This window comes from Gorilla gorilla, chromosome 17 (genome assembly GCF_029281585.2).
Source record: "Gorilla gorilla gorilla isolate KB3781 chromosome 17, NHGRI_mGorGor1-v2.1_pri, whole genome shotgun sequence".
Taxonomy (NCBI): domain Eukaryota; kingdom Metazoa; phylum Chordata; class Mammalia; order Primates; family Hominidae; genus Gorilla; species Gorilla gorilla.
The window spans coordinates 63,183,906-63,201,829 of record NC_073241.2 but is presented as its reverse complement, the minus strand read 5'-3'; the positions used below and the strand labels follow the sequence as shown (position 1 = coordinate 63,201,829).

The following is a 17,924-nucleotide window of genomic DNA, read 5'->3' as shown; positions in this document are numbered from 1 at the left end:
AATAAGAAAGCAAAACAGCTTTATTGCTGATATGGAGAAGGTTTTAATAGTCTGGATAGAACATCAAACCAGCCACAATATTCCCTTAAGCCAAAGCCTATTCCAGAGCAAGTCCCTAAATTTCTTGAATTCTGTGAATGCTGGGAGAGGTGAGAAAGCTTCAAGAGAAAAGTTGGAAGCTAGTAGAGGTTGGTTCAGAAGGTTTAAGGAAAGAGGCCTTCACCAGAGCATAAACATGCAAGGTAAAGCAACGAATGCTGATGTAGAAATTGCAGCAAGTTATCCAGAAGATCGAGTTAGTATTATTGATGATGGTGGCTATGCTAAACAACAGATTTTCAATGTAGACAAGATAGCCTTTTATTAGAAGAAGAAGCCATCTAGGACTTTTATAGTCAGAAAAGTTAATGCCTGGCTTCAAAGCTTCAAAGGACAAGCTAACTATCTTGTTAGGGGCTAATGTAGCTGGCGGCTTTAAGTGGAACCCAATGCTCATTTACCATTATGAAAATCCTATGGCCCTTAAGAATTTGCTAAATCTACACTGCCTGTGCTCTATAAATGGAACAGAGCCTAGATGACAGCCCATCTGTGTACAGCATGGTTTACTTAATATTTTGAGCCCACTATTGAGACTTTCTGGTGACAATAAAAGATTCCTTTCAAAATATTACTGCTCTCACACAGTGCACTTGGTCACCCAAGAGCTCTGATGGAGATACACAAGAAGATTAATGATGTTTTTAGGCCTGCTAACCAACATCCATTTTGCAGCTGACAGATCAAGGAGTAATTTTGACTTTCAACTCTTATATTTCAGGAATACATTTCCCAAGGCTATAGCTGCCATAGCTACTAATTGTTCTGCTTGATCAGAAAAAGGTAAATTGAAAACCTTCTGGAAAGAATACAGTATTCCATATACCGTTATAAACATTTGTGATTCATGGGAGAAGATCAAAATAGCAAAATTAACAGGAGTTTGGAAGAAGTTGATTCCAACCCTCATGAATGACTTTGAGATTCAAGCCTTCAGTAGAGGAAGTCATTGTAGACGTGTGGAAATTGCAAGAGAAGTAGAATCAGAACTGGAGCCTGAAGATGTGACTGAATTGCCGCAATCTTATGATAAAACTTGAACAGATGAGGAGTTGCTTCTTATGGATAATCAAAGAAAGTAGTTTCTTAAGATAGCATCTACTCCTGGTAAAGATCCTGTGAGCATTGTTGAAGCAAACAAATAAACAAACAAAAAGATTTAGAATATTATATAAGCTTAAGCTTAATTGATTAAACAGCAGCAGAGTTTGAGAGGATTGACTCTTATTTTGAAAGAAATTCTACTCTGGGTAAAATGCTATCAAACAACCTCACATGTTACAGAGAAATCTTGAATGAAAGGAACAGTCAATGAATGTGGCCAACTTCATTGTTGTGTTATTTCAAGAAACTGTCACAGCCACCCTATGCTTCAGCAATCACCATGCTGATCAGTCAGCAACCATCAACATGGGGGCAAGACCTTCTTCCAGCAAAAAGATTATGACTTACTGAAGGGTCCAATGATTTTTGGCATTTTTTAGAAATAGAGTATTTTTAAATTAAGATATGTGCATTGCTTTATTTAGAACTAGTGCTATTGCACACTCAATAGACTACAGTATACTGTAAACATAGCTTTTGTATGCACTGGGAAACAAAAATATTTGTGTAAGTCACTTTATTATGATATTCACTTTATTGCAGTGGTTGAAAACCCAACCTGCAATATCTCCAATGTATGCCTGTATATACCCAGAAGTGAGATTTCTGGAAAATATGGTAGTCCTATCTTTAATTTTTTGAGGAAGTGCTATACTGTTTTCTATGTTAGTTGCACGATTTTACAATCCCACCAATAGTGCGCAAGGGTTCCAACTTTTCCACAACATCCTCAACACTTTTTTAAAAATATATATATAGTTGCCATCCTAATGGGTGAGAGGTGGTAGCTTTTTGTAGTTTTGGTGTGCATTTTTCGGATAATTAGTAAGGCTAAGCATCTTGTCATACGTTTCTTGGTCATCTTTAGAGAAATGTTGATTTAAATCCTTTGCTCGTTTTTTAATCAGGTTATTTGTTTTTTTTATTGTTGAGTTGCAGGCATTTTTATACATTTACTTTTAGCTTTAAAAAATTGCAGCATACCATAAATGATTTAATCTTTGGACTAAATTTTTGTTTAAATTTTTTTTTTTTTGAGACAGAGTCTCACTCTATCTCCCATGCTGAAGTGCAGTGGCATGATCTCAGCTCACTGCAACCTCCATCTCCCGGGTTCAAGCCATTCTCCTGCTTCAACCTCCCGAGTAGCTGAGATTGCAGATGCCCACCATGCCCAGCTAATTTTTGTACTTTTTAGTTGAGATGGGGCTTCACCATGTTGGCCAGGCTGGTTTTGAACTTCTGACCTCAGATGATCCACCTGCCTCGGCCTCCCAGAGTGCTGGGATTACAGGTGTGAGCCGCTGTGATCAGCCTTAAAAAAGTATTTTTGGTTCAAATGTTAATTTACACATCAAAGAGTCTGATGTTTGTAGGATTCAGAAATTTTAGCTGTAGACAACAGGCTGATTACAGCAGAAAAAAAAAATTATATAAAGTAATCTCTGGAAGGGGTGGAGAATCAGGCTTGGAACCTTTGCAGGCAGAAACAGTGCCCCGTTTTACTTTGCAGAAGTTACCTGATGGAAGTACTTTAAGACTGAGCACTAGTAATTACCCCTAGAACTGTACATTTTCTCTTAGGTCTCCCAACATCACTTACAGTTCTAAAAATTAGAAATACTTCCTTTGTAAAACGCAGTTCACAAGAGTAAACTGAAAATATGACCCCTCTACAAAAATACATCACCTCAAAATTTCATTGTTATTGTAAACAGTTTCAAGTCTAGAATCTCTGAATAATGTCCTTTTTTTCTTCTCATTTGATCATTTTCCTATCTTGTAAAGGATAGATCCAACTGCAAAATTATCATACACAGAACACTTTCTACAAAACAATGGAGGAAAAGAGAAGGTTCACTGTCACTTCTGTATGCATTTGAGTTGCTGCTAATCATCCCAATACAGGAATAACTTCCAGAAATATTTCAACCAACAAACGTAACTGCATTATGCCACACAGGTGTTTGGGATTACAGATTCTGATGTGAACATGTGCTATTATTCCTGGTATGAAAGTATAAGGGAAATGGAAACAGGAGAAACAAAAATTGAACTGTTTTCAGCCATAGTTTAGAATGAAAAACATTCTTTCACATTCTTCCAATTATTATACATGTAAAATACAAAATGTAGGATTTGTATCTCACCGACACCTAGTCAAAATGAAAAGGTCTGTCCTTTGAAGAAATATTGAATAAGCACACCACCTTTTCCTTCTTTTATTGGAATCCCACACAAAAGACTTTATCTGAATTCTTGTGTTTGCATGACATAAACTCATAGCAGGCCTGAGAACACCTAATACTCTTTTCACACATTGTGTGGATCTCACCTATCGAATTTCTCTCAGCATATTGTATCAAACATATAATTGTCCAGATGAGGCCTGGAGGCTCCGAGAGAAATAACATGAAAAGTTGCCACTGACACACACACACACACACACACACACACACACACAAATAGCTTGAAGAAGTAAGTTTTCCAGTAACGAAAGTTCTATATATGGATTTATCTAACATTCTGTATAAGTTATGAGGATAATGTGATCTGTATAAGTTATGAGAATAATGTGATCCTACAGTTTAAAACTTTTAATTTTTAAAGTATAGGCCTTATTATTTGAATTATAGGCCTTAATTTTATAATAATTTTGTGTATTTCTTCAGAATCATTGGTCATTCTACAATTCATACATAAAAGAAAGTAAGTATGTCACATGAAGCCAAAATAATGAAAGACTGGCATAAGCTTAAAAATGTCAGTATGTCAAAGATTCAACAAAACATTAATAAACAATTTTTCAACCATATTTTATGGGAAAGATAAAAATAAAGTGCCAAACTGACGAGATACTGACCAGTTTATTTAAAAACCAAAGGTCATATATACTGTTTTGTTGTAAACTACAATATTTTCAACAAGACAAGTATTACATATCTGGGTTTTTAGAATGGATAAATATATTAAGAACTCTCAAATATCATGAAGATTCCATGGAGCTCATAATGGCTATACTTATTTGAATTACATGTAAATCAAACAAAAACACAAAGAACTCAAAGTGTGTTCCTCAGACTTTCAGGAGCTGCATCACTTGGGCTCTCGCTAGAAATCGAAATTCTTGGACCCCACTGTAGACCTACTGAATGGATCCAGTAACTTGTGTTTTACCAAGTCCTTTGGGCGATTTAAACGCATGACAAAATGAAAATAACACTGCTCTAGCCAGACAATATCTTGAAAAACAAGGCTTAAAATAATGTTCTCTATCATTTTGAAGTGCCTAAAAAATGTAGCTGAGGTTTAAAAATTATTAAGCGGAAGAGATTTTCATTGGCAGGTTATGATAAAAGGATTTATTTTTAAATGACAATTTCATGGGAATCTTCAAAGTAATTGTTAAATTTGATCTTTTTTTTTTCGGACAAGCACTGGAAAAATGTCAAAATGCAATGTCAAATGTGACTTATTTGTCCAAAATTGATTAAGAAGAATTAATGTAAATAATGGGAAAGCATATACAAAATGGTAAATGAGTAAACCAGATACCATATACCATCTATGGTTATACAAATGAATAATTGCAGATTCACATGCAGTTGTTAAGTAATAATAAAAAGATATCTTGTGTGCCCTTCACACAGTGGAATGTGACATTTAAACTGCAATTTCAATTTTGACCTTTTGGAAAAAGCTGAGAAATTACAGACTCCTAATTTGGAAATATATGAAGAAGGCTACATCATTTTGTTGTCTATTTATTTAATACACGATTGAGAGCACATTCAGATAAAGTGCTAACGTAATATGAAAAAAATAAAGATGAAAAGTGAAATATAAAGAATATTTCTCTGATAATGAGAAGTGAGTTGCAATAAACTTTAGTCCATATCGAAGGAAATATTTCTTTAGGAGGAAGTAATAATAGAATTAATGAAGAGGAATGAATTATATTATCATATTGCGAGAAGATTTAAGTTGCATGTTGGATTTGACAAAAAATATTGATATCAATGAAGAAAACATAAAACTCATAAATGCTGCTTTAATGAAGGCATCAATCACTGTGCAGGGAAACTTAAAATGTCCTGAAATCTCATGGTTCAGACATGAAAGGAACTTGATTAAAGGTTTCCCCAAACCAAACACAATCTAACAGTTTGCATGATATTAGCAATAATTAATTTGAACAGTAAAAAACATAAACTGTCAAGAATAAAAGACATTTTCATTAGACAGAATAAAGACTGAATTATTTTTCTATTCTCTCAATAGAATACACAACTGTTGTCGTATGAAGAAGCAGTCAAAGAGCATGCAGCCAAGAAAAATGGGAAAATGTCATTTATTTTTGCATTTGTATTGTTTGTGGCACTTAGAAGATTTTTTTAAAAAATTAGATTCCCGGGGTACATGTGCAGGTTTGTTACATGGGCATATTGCATGATGCTAAAGTTTGGAGTATGATTGATCCCCTCACACAGGTAGTGAGCATAGTACCCAATAGGTAGTTTTTAAACCCTTTCCCCGCTACCCTCCTTCCTCCTCTCTCTAGTAGTCTTCAAAGTTTGTTGTTCAAATCTTTATATTCATTTGTACCCAATGTTTATATTCCCTTATAAGTGTTGACATGTGCTATTTGGTTTTCTCTTTCTGTGTTAATTCCCTTAGGATAATGACCTACAGCTGCATCCATGTTGCAGCATGATTTCATTATTTTATGGTTATGTAGTAGTCCATGATGTATATGTACCATGTTTTCTTTATCCAGTCCACCACTGATGGACACCTAAATTGATTCCATGTCTTTGCTATTGTGAATGGTGCCGTGATGAACATATAATTGCATGTGTCTTTTTGGTAAAATGATTTGATTTCCCTTGGGTTTGTATGCAGTAATGGGATTACTGGGTCAAATAGTAGTTCTGTTTTAAGCTCTTTGAGAAATCACCAAACTGCTTTCCACAGTGGCTGAACTCATTTACATTCCTATCAACAGTGTGTAAGCATTCATTTGTCTCTACTGTCTCGTCAGAATCCATTATTTTTTTATTTTAATTTTTATTTATTTATTTATTTATTTATTTGAGATGGACCCTCACTCTGTCACCCAGGATGGAGTGCAGTGGCACGATCTTGGCTCACTGCAACCTCAGCCTTCCGGGTTCAAGCCATTCTTCTGCCTCAGCCTCCCAAGTAGCTGGGACTAGAGGTGCCCGCCACCACGCCTGGCTGATTTTTGTGTTTTTAGTAGAGACAGGGTTTCACCATATTGGCCAGGCTGGTCTCAAATTCCTAATCTCATGATCCTCCCGCCTTGGCCTCCCAAAGTGCTGGGATTACAGGCATGAGCCACCTTGCCCAGATTATTTTTTGACTTTTTAATAATAGCCATTCTGACTGGAGTGAGATGGTATCTTATTGTGGTTTCGATTTGCATTTTGCTAATAATTAATTATGATGAAGATTTTTTCATGTTAGCCACTTGTAAGTCTTCTTTAGAGAAATGTCTATTAATGTCCTTTGCCCACTTTTTAGTGGGGTTGTTTTTTGTTGGTTGAATTGGTTAAGTTACTTATAGACTCTGGATGTTAGAACTTTGTTGGATGAATAGTTTATGAACATTTTCCCCTATTCTGTAGGCTGTCTGTTTACTCTGCTAATTTGTTTTGCCGTGCAGAAGCTCTTTAGTTTATTTGGGTCCCACTTGTCAATTTTTTTGTTGCAGTTGCTTTTGAGGACTCAGTGATAAATTACTTGCCAAAGATGATGTCCACAAGAGTATCTCCTAGGTTGTCTTCTAGAATTTTTATAGTTTGAGATCTTACATTTAATCCACCTTGAGTTAATTTGTGTATGTGGTGATAGGTAGGGGTCCAGTTTCATTCTCCTGCGTATGGGTAGCCAGTTATCCCAGCACCATTTATTGAACAGGATGTCTTTTCCCTATTGCTTGTGTTTGTCAATTTTGTTGAAGACTGGATGGTTGTAGGTGTGTGGCATTATTTCTAGGCTCTCTATTCTGTTCCATTGGTCCATGTATCTGTTTCTGTACCAGTTTCATCCTGTTTTCGTTATTGTATCCTTGTAGTGTAGTTTGAAGTCAGGTAGTGTGATGCCTCTGGCTTTGTTTTTTGCTTAGAATTGCTTTGGCTATTTGAGCTTTTTAAAATTCTATATGAATTTTAGAATAGATTTATCTAATTCTGTGAAAAATGTCATTGGAAGTTTGATAGGAATAGCATTGACTCTGTAGTTTGTTTTGGGAATTATGGTCATTTTAATGAGATTGATTCTTCCAATCCATGAGCATGGGATATTTTTCCATTTGCTTATGTCATCTCTGATTTCTTTAAGTAGTACTCTCTTTGTAGAGGTCTTTTACCTCATTGGTTGTATATATTCTAGAGTATTTCATTTTTGTGCGTGGCTATTTTAAATGAGATTACATTCTTGATTTGGCTCTCAGCTTGAACATTATTGGTGTTTGCATTGTTGATTTGGTTCTCAGCTTCAACATTCTTGGTGTATAAAAATGCTACTTATTTTTATATGCTGATTTTGTATCCTAAAACTTCACTGAAGTGGTTTATCAGTTCTAGGGTCCCTTTGCTGGAGACTTTAAGGTTTTCAAAATATAGAATAATATCATCTGCAAAGAGAGATGATTTGACTGCCTTTTCTATTTTGATGGCTTTTATTTCTTTCTCTTGTCTGATTGCTCTGGCTAGGACTTCCAGTACTATGTGGAACTGGAGTGATGAGAGTGAGCAACCTTATCTTTTTCCAGTTCTTAATGGAAATGCTTCCAGCTTTTGCGTAGTCAGTATGATTTTTGCTGTGGGCCTGTCATAGATGGCTGTTAATATTTTGAGGTATTTTATATATTTAGAAGCTTTTAAAAATTTTGTAATTTGTGGTTATTCTCCTCATCTTAAATAAATAGTAACTTTTTAATCTAATGTTTCAAAACAGCCGCCTCTCTAAATTTTATAACTTTCAGGCTTTACAAAATGTGGATTCATCCAATCATGTGAACCTAAAACAATGCTCTAAACATGAAGTAGTGCTTCTTAAATGTTGTTGAATAAGTTAATATAGAAATAGTCAAAATAGAGGGGATATAAAATCAATCACAACATTTATAAACTTAAATTTTATTTTGAAAATATAAAATATATTTTAAAATAGAGAATACAATGAACCAGTAGCGCTCATCACCTAAGCTGAACAGTGTTTAAGACTTTCCCATATTTTTTAACTTTTTAACTTTTTTTCTGTAGTATTTTAATTTCTCTTAAGAGACAGGGAGTACTAGTTCATTCTTATGCTGCTAATAAAGACGTACCCAAGACTGGGTAATTCATAAAGGAAAGAAGTTTAATTGACTCACAATTCAGCATGGCTGGGGAGGCTTCAGGAAACTTACAATCATGGTGGAAATGGAAGAAAACACATCCTTCTTCACATGGCAGCAGTAAGGAGAAGTGCTGAGCAGAAGGGGAAAAGCCTCTTATAAAACCATCAGATTTCATGAAAACTCACTATCACAAGAACAGCATGAGGATAACCTCCCCCATGGTTAAACTACCTCCCACTGGGTCTCTCCCATGATACATGCAGATTATGGGAACTGCAATTCAAGATGAAATTTGGGTAGGGACACAGCCAAACCGTATCACAAGGTATTGCTGTGTTGCCCAGGCTTGAGTTCAGTGGCAGGATCATAGCTCACAGCAGCCTAGGATTCGTGGGCTCAAGCAATACTCCTGCCTCACCCTCCCCAGTACACTTCTAGGGGTGCATGCCACCATGCTTGTATAATTGTTTTTGGTTTTTGGTTGGTTTATTTATTTTTTAGGGATGGAGGTCTCACTATGTTGCCCAGGCTTGTCTTAAACTCCTAGCCTCAAGCAATCCATGCTTTGACTTCCCAATGTTCTGGGATTATAGACATAACCTGGCCTTCTATAGTATTTTAAAGCATATCTCAGGCATTCTTGTCGTATCATCTCTTCATATCTTAACTTGTATCTCTAACAAGTGTGGATAGTTTGTTATATAAATATTTACTTAACCAAATGTTAAGGTATTACATCTAACAAAAATTAATAACTCCATGTTATTATATATTATCCTCATCTATAATAGAATATTTTTACTTTTCTCAAAAAATGTCTCTTGCTTTGGGTTTCTTTGAATCATAATACAAGCAAGGGTTACACACTTTATTTGATTATATCTCTTAAATCTCCTTTAATGTATCTTATTTCTGTATCAGTAAATTGTTGCAGAACCAAGGTCAATTGCCCTGCCCAATGTCTCATATTTTGGATTTACCTATGTCCTTTCTCTGGCGTGATTTAACTTCTCTCTCTGCCATTTTTCTTACAAATGGAATTTAGCTCCAGACAAGTGGTTCTCAAGCTTGACTGTGCCTCAGAATCTCATGGAGGTCATGTTAAAACACAGATTGCTGGGCCTACATCCAAAGTTGATCTTGGGAGGGAGCTGAGCCTTTGCATTTCTAGGAGGTTTCCAGGAGATGCTGATCCTGCTAGTGCAACCAGCACATTTTGAGAACCACTGTTTCTAGATTGAAGTTTGGCTTCAACTTCTTCTCACTCTTTCTCTTCCTTCCTTCCTACCTTCCTTCCTTCCTTTCTTTTCTTTCTTTTCTATCCTTTCTTTTCTTTGTTTTCTTTTTTTTCCTTTCTCTCTTTCTTTCTTTCTTGATGGTGAGTTTACTTCTTGAGTAGTGCCATGTGCTTCATATAATATCAGAAGACACACAGTGCTAGATCATTACACTTATAATGATACTGACATTGCTTGTAAACTCACTGATGAATAACTGATATTTTTAAAAGGAAATGTAAGATAGTTTTTAAAATTGCAATTTAAAAAATTAAATCATCTTCAGTGTAACTCAAAAGTGTAGTCAGTCACTCACTCAGAAAATGTTTACTTTATTCCTTCTATGTGTTTGGCATTGTGCAATGTTATAAAGATGAAAGGTGCCTATGTGACTCTCCCCTCAAGTAACAGACTGCATGGAATATGAACATATAAACTCGTTTGCATGATACCTTACGATCACTGCTGTGACATAGATATGCAAAGCACGTGAAAGCATAGACACCTGGCACTGAATTCATGTGTTCTTCCCTCATTTAGGACATAATGAGGAAACACAGGTTCGCCTTTTTTCCACTGGCTGCAAATATCAGACACAGCTCCCAACCGCAGCTGTGTCTAACACCAAGCACTGTGGTGTTGCTATCTGAGCCATCCTAGGCTCTGACTACAGATAAGCAAACAGGTCACGTTTCCTTCAAGTGGGAATTTTCAAGGCCTAATGCTGGCAGTTCTATTGGGATGGGAAAATTTGAGAAAAGGAAAGTGCAAATGTATTCTCAGAAGGCTCTTTGCTGAGGAAAGCCGCGTTTTATCATGGGAGGAATAAGCAAAGTATATAGCTAAGGCAAAAATCTACCCTTATCCCCATAAGCCAACACCTGTGTTTTGAGGATAAGCATGTACCCATCTTCCATAGAGCCTAAATTGCGGTTCTTTAATAACTTTGGATCTTTATTTTAGTTCTGGCTTGGAATTTTTTAGGTTTATACTTAAAGTAAGAAAACAATTGCATCTGAAATGAAGGTTTCCTAGGCTATGGTCATCCAAAGTTCTTATTAAGGCAAGGCAGGCTTATGGGGCAACTGGCTGCCATATATTATATAGGTTATTTGGAGACCTATAGTAACTTGTATTCCCTGAGCCTATGATACCATTCCAATACTCACATTCCCCCATTTATAAAAACCAAATAGTTTTATAGAAAAAAGAGAAATTATAGTCAGTTTTGAATTGCAATCTGTAAAGCTCATGTCTTGGATTCTGTGAGGGATATGTGTTGGTTCTTATCTCAGACTAGTTTGAAGAAAAATGCAAATTAATATGGAAAGTAGAGAACAATTATAGTGTTTAAATCTGTGTCAAATTAAGTAACTTGGCTTCACAGTTTAGGGAAAGATTGAAGTAGACTAGGGTAGAAGCTGGAATCTTTGTGGAAATTGAACTTAATTCGGCCTTAAATGATAGGTCCTAAATGGTAAGAGAGGCAAGAAATGGTAATCCAGCTGAAAAGCAGAATTCAGTTATAAAATTTCAGTTTGTTTTGTAGAGCAAAATAACATCAATCATCCTTGAGATTTAGATCCTGAATATTTTCAGATCTGCAAGATTGCACATTCTTTAAAACTTGAGTAAACAGGGCTATACATTTTTTACTGTTCCAACTGGTTCTGTGTCCATCAAACAGCTGCATTGAATGAATTAGCCCAGAATATTTGCATTCAAATAACCGTATTGTAACATTTTTAAATATTTCACATTGCCATTCAAAATATATTATGCTTTTTACATTTTAGATTTAAAAAGATAGGCTTTTCAAACCTATGGAATATTTTCCTTAATATATTTTGTTAGCTAATTCCACCTTGTTAATGGTGTGAACTGTAAAGATATTATGCTGATTTTTAAAATTTAACTTTACTGTTAATGTCAGAGATCTGTTCTAGTTTTATTATTCCTCCACTAACTATATAGTTATGATATGTTAGTATGATCCTTAAAGCATGCTACACATATGTTATCATTGCATGGAGGCAGTTTTGAACACTGTCAATTTAAATTTTCCCTTCATAAAGGTTATTCACTATCATTTTACTTTGTTGGTAGATTCGAGAATATCTCCTGCTGCTTACAAAGATAGTATTATTCATTTGGTTGGGGCCATCTATATATTTGAATGATCATGTGTGAAATCTATATTGTTAATCTGGCTTCTAATGATTGGTTGCTGTGCCACTCCAGATTCAATCTCAGGTGACTGAAACTCAAATTTAAGCAAAATTTAAAAGCATGTGGGTGGGTGGAGAATGTATGGTATTATACAACTTAAGGGTCCAGGGCTTAATTTCAGTAATAGTGAGATCTAGATGCACAAATGATGCTATCACGACTCTATGCTCCTTAGCTCTGCTGGATTCAGCTTGATTTCAGACTCAGGCCAGCCATCTCACGTAGAGACAAAGATGCATGCTTAGCATAGAGAAGGTTCGTACCCAAGGGATTTGCAATTTTACCTGGTAGAGCAAGGGGCCATTTCTGAAAGAAAAAGGTGCTGGGCCAGCAAACAAGTAGGAGATACCATAACAGGCCCTGTGCTTGGTCTTGGACACAATTATAGAAGTTAATGAAAATTGTCTGGATTGGCATTCATCTTCCTTTACACACTTGCCTTTCTCCTTCTACTTTGGCAATCCACTGAGATTCCAAAACTCAACATTTTCACTTCTTTTGCTAACTCCCATGATCCTCCAATGCTGAAATCCTGTGTAGTGTTACCAGCCCAGTGATGAATGGATGGCCTCTACTTAACTCCTCTACCACTCTTCTCAGTGTCTGAGGTTATCTCATCAAGTTAAATTAACTGAGCCTTAATGAAGTCATTGATAATGTGAATAATATAATTACTACTCAGGGTTCTCCAGAGAAACAGAATCAATAAGATATATAATATATAGAATAAAGTATTGGCTCATGAGATTATGGAGGCTGAGAAGTGCCATGATCTGCTATCTGCAAGCTGAATATCCAGGAAAGCCAGTGGAGGAGTTCAGTTCAAGTTTGAAGCCCTAAGAACCAGGGGACTCAGAATTCTCAGTAAGTCTCTTAGCTCAGCGGTCAGGCAGAATAGGCAAATTTTCCTTCCCTCTGCTTTGTATTCTATTCAGGCCCTCAAGACACTGGATTATGCCCTTATGCCCTCCCCTCCCCCACCCTACACACACACTGTGAAGAACAATCCGTTTTAGTGAATCCACCACTTCCAATGCCAATCTCATCCAGAAGTATCCTCACAGACACACCTGGAAATAATGGATAGCCAAATACCTGAACGCCGTGTCATCCTGTCAAGTTGACACATAAAACTAACTGTCAGATATATTAATATCATTTATTATTATTATGTATATATTTGAAACCATTTATAATGTAATATATTAATATATTAATACTAGTTCTTCTGTGAAGTTATTATGTCAAGGTTAAAGCTCCATGTAAATTTTAAGACGCTTCATGAATACAAAACATTATTAAATAGGCTCCAGCCCATATAAAATACATGTATTCTATTAGATTGGCTCAGGGGAAATTCATAGTTAGATGTTAAATAATGAAATGGGTTTAATATGTCTTGTCACAGAGGTACTTCTATTTTAAAAGTTGGTGTCAAGAAATACAGTGCCTTAGGAATTGATTTCTACTGATATTATAACAATAACCTCATAAGTAGTCATGCTACAGAGACAGCATAGAATAGTGTTAAGATGATAAACTCAGAGCCAAACTGCATGGGTTCAGATCCTTTTTCACTTGCTAGCTATGTGACATTGGGAAAATCACTTAACCAGTTCACTGTAAATGAGTCATATATTTAAAAGGCTTAGAATAGTGCCTGATGCATAATAGGTGCCCATAAATAATTTGTTGAATGAAAATTGCTCTGTGGCAGAGTATCTTGGCACAAAACCAAATGTGTAGTGATACTTAATGTAAAGGTTTGCGGAGGGAAGAAATGATTGACTTTGAGATAGATACTTGGAGTCGGAGCAGGAGATTTTAGAAATTACTGCTAACCATGTTGGTCTTAGAAGTTGTATGTTATTGCTGTTTATTAAGAGTTTATTCTCTTAAATATATATTTTTCCTAAAATAAATATATTTATTCCAGAATATGTTTAGTCCTAAGTTGAAAAAAGAAAGCTTGTCACTATTTCCTTCTATAGATGTTTTGTATTTAAGAAATTGTAATTATCTGCATTTGATTACAACAGTGTATCTTTATTCTACTTTATCCAGCAAAACAAATAAGCAAAACTGTGTATGAAGCACTAATAAATTATTTAAATAGATTCTATTATATGTGGAAATTTTATAGCAAGTGATAATTCTTCTTACTCAAGATTTATAAATTGCAGCTTACTGTTCTATAAGAAAATGTAAATAATGTATCCAATTTATTTAGGTGGAATAACAGTTTTAGGGGAAATCACTTATAAAATATTTTGTTTAAAGATTAACATGTACATAAACCGATGCATATTTTATGTTCTTTCAATTATACACACATGTGCATACACACACACACACACACACACATACACTTAGAAAGAAAAACTTCATATTGAGGAGAAAACCTTATGTGATCACTCTTAGCTCTTAGGCAGACCTAGGTTCACACAGTAGTTATATAATCTCATTCTTTAGATAAGAAGAGGTTGTTTAGATGTTCTAAAGCTGTTTCCTTATCTGTAGAATCTGGAGGATAATCCTTTCTCACCAGGTTGCTATGAAACTTAAGGGAACCAATTGACTAGGTATGCAGTTGTTCTAAGTACTAATTTCTTCTCTTTACCTCTCACTTGCTTCATTATTTGCTCTGTTGTATGTGATGTCTCAAAAAATATCTTTTATATCATGAAACAAAAATAAATAGAGAATACTCCTTTTTAAATTTGATTACATCTTAGTTTAGTATCTTATCAAAACTACCTAGAATATGCTAAGAAGATTGATCAATGTTATGGTCTCAAAGAGTATATAAAATAGTTTGTGGTTATGCTGTACATGGCTGATTCAAGCTCCTTATCACACCGTATACTTGGATTTTCTGTTATTTCCAGGTCACTCTTCCAAACTTACTCTGGAATAATCCTAGAGGGTCCCAAGAGAAAATATTTGGAATAAGTGTAATCCCAAAATGAAAAGTGATCAAAGCCAGTTTATTTATTTTAAACAACCCCGTTAACATGTAGATATACTTATGCATTGTATTCTGACAATGGAGGCTCTGAAGGCTATCTGTCAGCTGTTTCATGTGAAAATGAACTGTTAAACATTTTCAATTTTTCAGATGTTTAATTATTTTTACATGGAAATATGTGTCACTATTATTTAATTGTTCTTGCTTTAAATTTGTTGTGTCTTTTGAATGGTGTTAGAATCCAGAAACATTAAACTTAACAGAGGATTAGGAAGAAACCCGGTTCCCATTTTCTAAACCAAAATCAGATGACCTCTTAAGACTCATAGACAATTTATACATTTATTTTAAAGCATGTTCACTAATAACTCATACTCAATAATATTTTGTATAGCTCTTGCTGGGTAAGTTAATTGAACATCCCTCAGTTTCCATAACTGTTTAAAGAATACTAATAAAGTTAGTATAATACTGATATGATATAATACAATATTATATAAAGTGTAATACTAGTACTAATATTGACAATGCTCTGAGGTCATATTAAGTTCTAAGAATATGTGACTCAATGATTCCCTTGCAAAATCAATTACAGATTGCTTTTTTATTTGGAATATGAGTATTGAGAGGAAACACTAATTGCTCTTGAATAGCTAAGTTCAATAAAACTTTCTGCAGTGATGGAAACATTCCATGCAGCTAACGAGTACTTGCAATGTAACTAGTGTGACGTGACCAAGGAAATGAAATTTTAATTTAATTTGAATTAATTTTTATTTAAACTAAAATCACCACAGCTCTAGATTTATCAACTCTTAAACAAGATTTTTGAGAAACAGTTGAAATTAAAGATGAAACATAAAACTTATAAGCTTGTGCAATGAATTTAAAAACAGTTATTTCACCTTCTCTTTTCAGTCTCCTGCACATAGTTACTCCAGCTATGACTCTGGCAAAAATGAGAGTGTAGACCGAGGAGCTGAGGACCTCTCACTAAACAGGGGAGATGAGGACGAAGATGACCACGAGGACCATGACGATTCGGAGAAAGTTAATGAGACAGACGGCGTTGAAGCCGAGCGGCTGAAAGCTTTTAATGTGAGTCCTGCCACACTCCAAGTGTGGTTTAATTTTTACCACTTCACTTTCATGTTGTTGCTTGTTGGTAAATGTGGATATTTTAGAGACATGTTTGTTTAATTTACAGAAGGATTTAAAAAGTACATGAAACACTCTTTGCCAACCAGACACCAGAATTGCTGTGTTTTGTTTAGAATTTTAAAGCCAAATGTGAGCTGAAAACTGGAGTTGTGTTGTGTGAGTATGCATGTTTACCTAGTGGATGGAGGGGGCCTCAGCTTAGTCCTCGGAAGAGTACGCCCGTCATCTGTTATTTCTTTTGCTTTCCTAGCTTATCTAATTATGCATGACAAAAGAGTCAGTTGTTTGATTTCAGAGATTAGTCCACTGTGCAGTGTAGCAATGTAACAGTCGTATTCATCATTAATAGAGATTGTAAAGGGGTGCTCAATTGTCACAGTCTACTGTTATTTCCTGATTTTTTTCTACATGATAGTCTATTCTTTTCTGTATGTTTGTCTGTCTGTCTGCCTTTCTCTCTTTTTCTCTCTCTATTTTTTAATCCAACCATTTAGAAAGTCTTTAAAGAGTGTTTGCTTAAAATTTCTGGCTTTCCATTGCAAAGTTCTCCAGTGCATAAACCAGAAAACAGTATTTTCCTATCGGTAATCAAGACAGGAAGCTAGGAACAGAAGAGAGCAGCCCTCCAAACCCTTCTCCTCTGTCTCCCTCTTGCCAACAGATGTTTGTCAGGCTGTTTGTAGATGAAAACTTGGACCGAATGGTCCCAATCTCTAAGCAGCCCAAAGAAAAGATCCAGGCTATCATTGACTCATGCAGGCGACAATTCCCTGAGTATCAAGAGCGTGCCAGAAAACGTATACGTACTTACCTCAAGTCCTGCAGGCGGATGAAAAGAAGTGGTTTTGAGATGGTGAGTTTTGAATTAAAACACAGCCCTAGACTCCATCAAAATCCCACATGTAAACCATGACACTATTTTTTTTCCATCTTAGTGTCTTTTTTTATTTTTTTCCATAATGTCAGGTCAAAGGGGGTTTTGTTTGCTCGTTTGTTTTTTTCCCCTTCTCCTTTTCATCTTCCTGAAGTATTTATTCTCTTTGTTTATTTAATAAGGAATATCTTGTGAGTCCAGTGCTCACAGAACCACATGGTACCATGTCACAGAAAATAAAGGTGATATGAGTAAACACCAGTGAGAACCAGCATCTCGTTCATATTTGTTTTCTTTCTGTCGCTACTAAAGTGGGCATGAGGTTATTTAAGTTGTGAACTGAAGCACCAGTCACTGCTTGAGATGACATGTAACAATGGCATTCTCTAAATCAAAAGGAAACAGATGGATCCACCTAGGAATACCATTTTCATATCAATGGTTAACAAATTGCAGTCCTTGAAAGTAAAGATCAGAGAATGAAAATGCTTAGGTGAAATATAAGGATTTGTTGTACTGGATATGTTTATTTGTGTGCTGGTGGATGGTACCAAGAGCTTTCATATTCAGGTGGATGTTATAGACAGATGAGATTATGTTGACATTAGATTACTGATAGGGTGGAGATTAGAAATCAATGATTTTTAAACTTTATTCTATTTCACCTTGCTCTAATTGTTACATCTAGAAATAACGCACACATTTACAATGTATGCCTTTCCCATTTTCTTATTTCCTATGTATGTGAGCAGTTTCGAAATTTTGTGAAACCATTTTTTTCTCGTCTTATCTGAGAAGGCACCATAAAAGCCTAGGCTGTTAGTGTTTGTGATCTGTGAATCTAAT

The 17,924-nt window shown here is 35.3% G+C and overlaps 1 protein-coding gene across 15 annotated transcripts in view; it reads left to right on the top strand.

Moving 5' to 3' along the window:
- The window catches only part of NOL4 (nucleolar protein 4), a 384,666-nt gene that overhangs the window by 260,700 nt on the left and 106,042 nt on the right, over positions 1-17,924 (top strand). For 9 of the 15 annotated variants that reach the window (XM_019014258.4, XM_055368018.2, XM_055368016.2 and 6 more), the window contains 2 exons: positions 15,962-16,141; positions 16,866-17,057. In XM_019014258.4, coding sequence (XP_018869803.3) covers positions 15,962-16,141; positions 16,866-17,057 — 372 coding nt within the window. The remainder of the gene's footprint in view (positions 1-15,961; positions 16,142-16,865; positions 17,058-17,924) is intronic. The other 6 variants (XM_055368017.2, XM_019014260.4, XM_055368023.2 and 3 more) reach the window with 1 other exon arrangement.